This window comes from Garra rufa, chromosome 6, assembly GCF_049309525.1.
Source record: "Garra rufa chromosome 6, GarRuf1.0, whole genome shotgun sequence".
Classification (NCBI taxonomy): Eukaryota; Metazoa; Chordata; class Actinopteri; order Cypriniformes; family Cyprinidae; genus Garra; species Garra rufa.
Window position 1 is genome coordinate 34,357,986 of NC_133366.1, and position 9,683 is coordinate 34,367,668.

At 34.2% G+C, this 9,683-nt stretch overlaps 1 protein-coding gene across 1 annotated transcript in view; it reads right to left on the reverse strand.

The window, feature by feature from the left end:
- Positions 1 to 697: 697 nt before the first annotated feature.
- The window catches only part of ncapg (non-SMC condensin I complex, subunit G), a 21,711-nt gene continuing 12,725 nt past the window's right edge, over positions 698 to 9,683 (reverse strand). Inside the window, exons 13-22 of the mRNA XM_073843228.1 lie at positions 8,818 to 8,928; positions 8,504 to 8,623; positions 8,194 to 8,415; positions 4,799 to 4,980; positions 4,370 to 4,532; positions 4,090 to 4,260; positions 3,762 to 3,888; positions 1,457 to 1,498; positions 1,282 to 1,351; positions 698 to 1,174 (exon numbers count right to left, since the gene is read on the reverse strand). Of these exons, the coding sequence (XP_073699329.1) occupies positions 1,048 to 1,174; positions 1,282 to 1,351; positions 1,457 to 1,498; positions 3,762 to 3,888; positions 4,090 to 4,260; positions 4,370 to 4,532; positions 4,799 to 4,980; positions 8,194 to 8,415; positions 8,504 to 8,623; positions 8,818 to 8,928 (1,335 nt within the window). The 3' untranslated portion in view covers positions 698 to 1,047. The remainder of the gene's footprint in view (positions 1,175 to 1,281; positions 1,352 to 1,456; positions 1,499 to 3,761; positions 3,889 to 4,089; positions 4,261 to 4,369; positions 4,533 to 4,798; positions 4,981 to 8,193; positions 8,416 to 8,503; positions 8,624 to 8,817; positions 8,929 to 9,683) is intronic.

Genomic DNA, 9,683 nt, shown 5'->3' on the forward strand with positions numbered 1-9,683 from the left:
TTAATTTGGGATCTATTGCAGTATGTGACACCTACCTCCTGAAATCTACTGGTAAGGCATGGTAGTTTGGTCTAAACTGATAAACCCATTGTTTCAACCATGTCATTCTTTTAGGCCTCTACCAAAAACAGTTTAACTGGTATACAGCCTGTATGTTTAGTTATTTATTTAAAATACTGTATTGTTAGCTCTAGTTTCCATCTGATGTTTGTTACCAGTCTGTGGCCCTGTCCCTGAGTATTATAGGTTAAAGTTGCCCTGTTGTGTCTTTAGGTTTTGTTAATATCACCTTAAATCATGTAGGTTCCTTGTAACAAGACAGGCTTGCATCAGTGCAATATAAGTTTAGTCAGTGCTACAGTGAGGCCACTTCAGATGTATAATTTAAGTAACTGGTTTGTCACCTAGTTTCCATTGTGGTTAGATGCTGGAGGCATTTGTTCTGAAACTGAAACAAAAATGGTGCATTCTTTACCTATGCCAACCATATGCTGGAGTTGAAGCAGGGGGCCTTTTGTGTGTCGTCTTGTTTAAATTTAAAGTTTTGGCCACTGTAAAATTGTTACCTGGTGCTATATGTTGTACATAAACAAACATACAAATTATGTACACATTGTATTTTCTGTTTTTATACTTGCCTTCAAAGCCGTCTCAATCGTTAGAACAATAAAAGCTCTTGCAAACAGATTTTGCGTAATTGTGTTATAGGTTTAAACGTTTTTATTTAGTGAAAAATGCATACAAATGAAAGCTATACTTTTAAATATTAGCCATTGTTGACATACACCAACTGTTTATAGTAGGATCAGTTTTATTAAAATAGCAAATTATAAAAAGAACATTTTGGCACTAGCTCTCACACACTTAAAAAGCCTTGAGCAAGTAAATGAATGTTAACATGACCCAAACATAACCTCTTGAGAAGTACTGCAGATGGTGCATTTTAACAATCAAGCCCTTAATAGACTAAACAGTTACACTATTAAAATGTTTTGCTGTATATCATTTCTCAGGTATATCTGAAGAAACTGTGGGATGTAATCAACTCTATGAACCATTGGCCTCCTGGTTCATAAGGGCAGTCAGATCCTGTTTTGTTTTATCCATAGCAGCCATCTTGGCACGGCGACTTGGTCGCACTGACGGAGGCTCTTCAGGAACATTTTCTTCATCACTATAAAAAGATCAGATAGAATACAAAAGATAAGCAACCTACTAAAGGAAAAATGTTCATTTGAAATGACCAACAAAACCATTGGTTAGGATGTGAAATAAACCAACCTTTCATCAGAGGACAAGTCTGCTTTACTGGCTTTCTTTCCATTCTTTGCAGTGGAAGCTTTTTTCTGGCCTGAAACACAGTGAAAGTTAATACAACAATCATGTAAGTTATGCCAAACAAACCAAGAAAAAGATTAATTGGTTGCATTATACCAAATTAAAAAAATAACTATACCTCTTTTTGCACGTTTAGGTTTAATCTCCTCTTTGTTCACCTCTGCAAGGATGCACAGATAGGTTTGTTAATGTAACAGATACTTTGAATACTACACATCCATTTCCATGCTCAACTTCAGAGAGGCAAATTGGTGAAATCTGGCCCCGGGAATAGATTTTAAAGGGTGTGTTTTTACCTTTGTGCAGGTATTTTCATTTCTTTTTTCTTGCAAGCACACAGTGTACTGCCTAATTACATCAAATACTTGAATTCAATCAATCAAAATAATGAACCATTATAAATGTTATATAACTTATTTACTATATAACTGGTCCTCAAATCTGATTGGCTGAGAAGAGTGCAATGAATCACTCTGTTTGCAGTATTTCTCACACCGAGTGTCATGGTTAGGGGAACACTCAAGGGAACGAGTGTCACGCTCAAGTTAGAAGAACTTATTTATACATTTAACACCATGTAAGAAGCAGCCAACAAATGCACTGAGCTGTGTTGTCGTTGAAAATCACTCTTAACAGATGAAAGGATAATATGACAAAGATATGGCTTTCCTCAGCGGACATTCAAATTAATGTTTTATTGTTAATATGAGATTGATCTGAAGAATGAATGCTGTATCAGATGCAAGTAATCACACTCGCTCAGTCAATCTCTCTCTCATAATAGTCTACATAATACAGTGAGCTTTTAATACAGTAATGCAATAAGCTTTCATTTAAGCAACTTAACATTCCTTCATTACTAGTTCTAAAGTGACGTTTTTGAATTAGTAACAAAGGCTTGGGCTCATCTGTTAAAATGTCAACTTAAGATATGAACCCATAGTGGACTGAAGTAATTCGCACAAAACATGTTTTTTTAAATAGACACCATTGTTTCTAATGCATTTACACATTTGTGCTATTAAACTGTTGTATAAATGATATAATATCATACTTGTAGCCGTGTAATATGGCAGTATATCGGCACGTTTTGATTACCCCTGGCTCTTGGCATGCCTTGGCATTTCATATCAGTGCTGCGAGCAAAAATATATAGGACCATTTGTAAATTTTAAGTTTTTTTTACGGGCTTCCGGTCTCATCCGTGTCAAGCTGTTTTTATCTGTTCAAAACAGCTCGTTTTTCTGCTTGATATTGCAAATTGTTGTCTTACCATGTTCAGGGTTTCCGCGGGGTCTTAAAAAGTCTTAAAAAGTCTAAAATTTAAAAATCAAAATTTTAGGCCTTAAAAAGTCTTAAATTCGCTGTTCTAGGTCTTAAATAATTTTACACAGGTCTTATTTTTCCGATGTCCATGTAACGCTACCTCTAATGCTCATTTAAATTCTCTTTCTGTTGTTTCCGTGGTGTTGTAGTTCTTTATTTCACTATTCCAAATATAATTTGCTGAATTTAAACTACAAATGAGACCAGCATGCAATAGCCAATCAGCTTTCTGTTATTGGCGCGAGTCTCTCTCGGATTGTACCGCAGAAGTCAAATGGATTTAACTTTTTAGCTATGAGGAAGTGCAAGTTTAGCGAAACTGGGCTTGGAAAAACTGAATATAGGGCTTGGCTAAGGCCAGTTGCTAACAACTGTAGATTTTTTTCTCCCTCTGTGGAAGTTTCTGCGTCTTCAGACAGAATCGCAGTATTTATATAACATTTATAATATATATATATTTATAAATCAATAAATGTATTTAAAACATTAATCTCACTTTTAATTTTGCAGTGTAAATTATGTAATCTCACTGCTAACAGCCATTTAGAATTTATTGATAAATTCATAAAATAAATTTCAAAGGTACGCATACATTTCAAAAGTAAAAAAAAAAAAATCGCTTCAGAATTTTTTTTTTTAAATCAGATATTTCTAGTGGTACTTTTATGGGGATATTTTGTGTGGAATAGTATCTGCTGATATGGAAAGTTCACTGTATATCGTAGTAATAAATTTAATTTATGACAGCAATGAAATTTTGTTTACTTTTTACATTAAACACATTAAATATCACATATGCATGTAATATAATATCTATTTCCATTACAGGTTAAGGTCTTAAATTTCATATAAGGTGGTATTAAAAAGGTCTTAAAAAGTCTTAAATTTCACTTGTTCATATCTGCAGAAACCCTGATGTTACTTTAAAGTATCATCTTAATTATAAGCACACTATTTTGTAGTGCACACAGTTTTACCATTTACTGCACGTTGTTATTCGATATTTCCAATATAACAGCTAATGAACCCATAGGCTTACTTTAGTGTTAAAAGGGTGGATAAAGACAGATAAAACGTGTTAGTGTGCTAGCTAGTACCTCCAGTGTTGTCATCCAAGGTCAGCAAAGTTGTGTCCTGATTACTGGCTGATCTGGAAGAACGATCTCCATTTAGCTGGTTACAAAGCTTCTCAATAACCCTTGTACTGTACTTATCTTTCACTTCCTGTAGGAAACACACACACACAAAAAACAGAAAAACAGTGTCACTCAATCATTATTGCTTACCTTAATGCCAGTCTAATCTGATGGGATATTTGACCAATTTCTCATCAATTTCTGGTTTATCTGCTGTTCTTTGCTTTTATCCAATGCTTCTTCTCAAACCATTTATACATTCACAAAAGAGACATAACTATGAAAGTACCTGTAAAATATCTTTTAACAAGAGTTGCAATTCACTGTTGGCAGCTCCAGGTTCATTGTTAATCTCCAGCCAGCTGAGGGTTTTACAATACAGGCGCACCTCAGGAGCAGAAACGTCCTTTAAGATTTCATTACAAATACGCACTGCCAGGGAGTCATGCACAGACACAGCCTGCAAAAAAAAAAAAAAAAAACACATTTAATCATTTACATAATACCAACAGCGCTTGGAACAAAACCCATTAGTTTTTTTCAAGGTGTGCATGTATATTAAAATGTACCTGTACAGCAGCAGGTTGCACAAGAGCACTGGGTCGTGTTAGTTCAACAAACAGTTCAGCCACGTTGGATGTGTCAACCTCAGACAATGGAGATGTCACAGGAGCATTAAACAGAGTTCTCATGGTTGGTAGAAAACTCTCCTCCACACACTCTTGATTTGTTCTAGTGCACAGCAATTACAGGGACAACTGTAAATATCTGTTTTACATGTCTTTAACGTTAATGGCAGCAGGAAAAAAATTGTCATTTTCGAGTAAGCTAACCCTTTAACCATTAAAAATGCATTTGTGTTTCAAAGACAAATAAAAGACTTAAGTTTGGAACAACATGTGGGCGAGTAAATGACAATTTAAATTTTTGGATGAACTATTCTTTATTTACACTCTAAATATTTGTTTAAGGAAGGGAGAATCTCCCTGCATGTATACCTGCTGGCCCGGGCATACAGCTGTAGAAATACCCCCAGGCAATGGCGTAGTCTTTGGTCATCCTCTGTTACGGGATTGTACCACAGCAGCACCAGACGGGACAGCAGCTTTGGACTTACAATTCTCCCACAGTACATCAACTTGGCCAGACCCTCTGCTGTCTCTGTGCGGAGCTCACAGATCTGAAAAAAAAAAAAAAAAAAAAAAAAAACACTTATTTAGTACAGCATTTGTGGTACATTTAGCACCATTTAGCCACATTGTCAAAATGACTGCCTGCCAATTAGCTTCAACAAGCTGCCAGCTTACAGAGTTGGCAGAAAAACTATGCATTGATGTGAATGAAGCGGTAACATTGACAGTTGTCTTTTAACAGCAAAATTGACAATTCTCTATTTCTTTTTTTTTAAGGGATGGTTCAGTCAAAAATAAAAAATCTGTCAGTAATTACTTATGTTGTTCTAAACCCGCAAGAGCTTCATTCATCTTCGGAACATAAATTAATTTTTTTTTGTGAAATCTGAGAGCTTTCTAACCCTGCATAGATAGCAACACAACTACCAAGTTCAAGGCCCAGAAAGGTAGTATTATTTTCACAATTATTTTCATATCAGTCAATATTGATAAATATCACAATAAATGTCACATTTTTATTTCTTTCCAGTTTAAAGACAGATTTTTGCTTCAGTGTGAAAGTTGTAAAAACCAGATGGTTGACTGTCATTTTAAACTATTCTTTATGATCGAAACATGACAAATACTTCTGAGTTCCAGTCATTTTTCCTTAACAAAATAAATTTATAATTTCTTAGTTCTACATATTCTGAGTAATAATGTTTCAAATCAAGAAACAGATTTGTGTTGCCTCATAATATTAAAAATAACTGAACTTTTTTGGTCTCTTAATAGAAATAAACATTTGATTGTAGCTTGAGTTAGATTACAGATATAGATTTATGTTCATTATCAAAATCAGTAAAAATTGTAGCAACCTCACTCCATTTAGATCCTGCTAATCACAGTTAAAAACCAAATATATAGCACTTTTAAAACAATGGTAAAAATGTAATATATTTTTTGTATTTGTATGAAAAACAGTAGTCTAAATACATTTAGTATAAATGCATAAATGCTATAGCTTTAATCAGAAAAAAAAACGAATTATATTCCATTACTCCTCCTTCAATACATTAAATACATGTCTACATTATTAATATAATAACATTTGACATTTCTGACACAATACAATGTTGCAGTTAGTGCTACTATAATAAATATGGTAAATTACAGCGATTTGTAGATTAAAAAGCCTTCTGACTGTATCGTAAACAGTATATAAACAGTAATTTGTGTTCTTCGCTGAATTCAAGCGCTTCACACTGGATCTCACAGTACTGTTTAGTGGTCATGTGTTCGAGACTCATCAGCGAGTGAATGCATCTGCTGCTTTAGTAAGCGCATGCTGTGCCACCATTTGAAATTTGAGCTGACCGGATAAACTTTCCAAATGGCGCGCTTCAAATGACTAGCGCTCTTTCATTCCGCCTTTGCAACAAACATTATATCGAACATTTATCAATCTTTTGTTATAGTTTGAGGAAATTTATATCGCGTGATAATAACTGTTAAAGATTTATTGCCCAGCTCTAGTAAGGACATTGTTTAAAAAAAATGTGACATTAGTGGCTCAACTGTAATGTTGTGAAGCTATGAGAATACTTTTTTGCACAAAGAAAACAAAAAATAATGACTTTATTCAAAAAAATGTCAGTCTTTGGCAGTGTTGTGCAAGTTACTTCCAAAATGTAATACATTATATATTACTAGTTACTGTCTTTTAAAAGTAATTAGTTACATTACAATATTACTGTCTCTAAATTGTAATGCGTTACACTACTTTTAAGTTACTTTTGAGTTACTTTCATCAAAATATCCACAGATTATAAAATGCCAAAATATAAGTTTATAGCTGCTCATTATACATTAAGTTTAGGATAGCTAGCATAAAATTATAAAAACATATTTAGGTAGGCCTACCGGTATGTCTATTAAAGTTACGTTGTAGTTTAGGTTAAACACGGATAAGCACAAACCGCATTAATACATTCATAAATAACAATGCTAAATAAAGCATGTACAAACATTAAACACAATAAATAGCCTACAGGCTACTTTAAATGGTTTTCAGAACAAAACAAGAATGAAGAATATAAATTGCTAAATAAGCCAAAACGAATTAGGGTAAAAGCGAAACTAAAAGCAAACGACATTGTTCTGACGCAGCCTACCTCTCTCATTCGGCATCAATCCAATTAAATGTGTCCATATTCGTGATGTATTTGAATGCCAAACTATTATGTAAACCAGGATTTGTACTTAACGCACTTATAAAACACCCTCCTCACATGAGCAAACTTCCACGGATTGTACTACGCAGTACGCACTATTTAATTTTACCAGTGTTTCTATATTTGACTGACTGTATTTTATTCTTATAATTAACAGACTGCAACTTTTGCAATGCTGTGTGCGTAAGGCGCTGGCGCAATCGAATAGCAGAAGAACTCCATTTTTGGTCATACGGATCATTTAAAACTGCAGTGTGTTTACTTTTATTTCTGTCATCTCTGTTTCCTTTCCGTGAACTTTTCGTAGAGCGCCGCTTCACACAAAAATGAACCAAACTCAGCAGCATATGTCACTCAGTCTTTTCCTTTCGTTTTGAAAATGTGTTAATTGGGCTATTTATGTCAGATATATTTTGCGTATTCATTAATTTTTTTATACAGAATATGATTTAATAAAAACAGATTTTGTCATTTTTAACTTAATTTTTGCTGCTTGTCTGCGCTTGTCCGTCATTTTTCTCTCTTCTCCGACTCCGCAGCTCTCTTTGTTAGTTTAGTGTTAGTGGCAGCAGTCCAGGTGTTTCCAGGAGTTACTTGTGCTATTTCTCCATAACGGGAGTGTGTCCATCTCACAAATATAGAATCCGTCTCTGCAGTCATCTCAACCATCGAATTCCAGCAACAAGACAAAATATTTTACTCGTGGAATTTTTTTAATTCACAAATTAATTTTGAGTTAAAATATGTTGATGTAACTTGCGTTACTGAGATTGTAACGAGTAATATTATTACCCAAATTGTATTAGTAATGTGTTATATTACCGCGTTACAGCAAAAAGTAATAAACTACTGTAATATATTACTTTTGTAATGCCTTACTCCCAACACTGGTCTTTGGCATGAATGCATTGTGGTACTGTCATGAATGTACGCCAAAGACTAGCACGGAAGAGAAAAAAAAAATCTAAATAAAGTTATGTTTATTTTCTTTATGCACAAAAAATATTATCTTGTTGCTCGATACAATTAAAAACGAAGGTGCAGTACCTCACTATCAAGGAATTCCGAGAGCATCTTCAGAATGCTCTGGACGGTACTCTCCTCCTCAGCTTGTTGTTCAGGCTGTCCATTTCTGTTATCTGGTGAATCAGGTGCTTGTGAGATAGGAGCAGCCTTGTCTTGCAGAATGTTGAGGCCATTGAGCAGAAGCTGGTCAATGAGAGCTCGGAGAGCGCTGATCCTGATTTTAGGCTCATCTAGCTGTGTGATCTAAACATAAAAATAAAAAAATAATAATCTCTAAGCCACTAGGACAAACTGAATACATTTATCCTTATAACAAACGTGTAATAAATACCTGCAAGAGCAGCACAAGGTGTGTGTTGGCTAGGTCTTTACTGTGGAGAGCAGAAGTTCCCAAACAGATGACAGCCATGTTGCGCACAGCAGGGTTAGGGTTGGACACACTTGGCAGTATCTAGAATTGAGAGATCACTTTGAAGTTTCATTCCCATTACTGCAGCTCTAATTATGTATTGCACTGATTTTAGGTTGAGAGTTTCGTAACCATAGTGGCTGATAAAAGTGCTATGCAGACATAGGCTTGCCCTATACCACAGAATAGCAGGAAATGGCTATTGATGTGAGAGCTTTTGTAAATGGGTATTGTACCAGTGACTCTATCAGAGCATTCATGGTTGGGCAGATTCCTCTCTTGATGTTCATTTGCTTGAACAACTCAGCACACATTGTCAGACACTTCAACAAGGTCTCTGGATCACTCTGGGGAAAATACACACGGCATAAGATTACATTATGTGAGGTTTTATTTAAATTCAGCACTTAAAGGGATAGTTCACCTAAAAATGAAAATTCTGTCTGTTCCAGTCCGCGTACGTTTTATTCATTTCATTTTCTTTTTTAAACGAAATAAGCAGAAATAAGAAAACGGCTCATTTATTCGTTTTTTTTTTAAATTTGTTCAGAAAACGGAAAAACAAGATTTTGGCTTGATTTTTCGTTTTTTGGTTCACGGGTAGAAAACAGATAAATGACTTCAAAATTAGTTTTCCACAGGTGTGCGGTCACGAGACGGCCCTTTACGCCGATTGGTCAACCAAATCTGGACCGGTGACGCCATCCATTGATCATTCAACAAAATAAAAGACCATTATTTTTAAAAAGACCATTATTTATTTTCATTCTAATTGCAGTCTTTAAAACAACAAACATACAAGGGAAATAACATTAATTACATCAAAATATAATAAAATAAGAAAAAGCAATAAGAAAATCACATGTAGCCTACATATGTGTACAAATTTACAAATTATTCAAACAAAACATTTTAAGCTTTCAAATAATTTAAAGCTTGTGTCGCGTTGTTTATTGTAAGATGTAAAAATATGATATATATATATATATATATATATATATATATATATATATTTTTTTTTTTTCAAACAAATTATTGCTTTCTTCTGTTCAACCTAACTCGTTTCACATAAATATTTATTTCATAGCTATTAATCTGCATC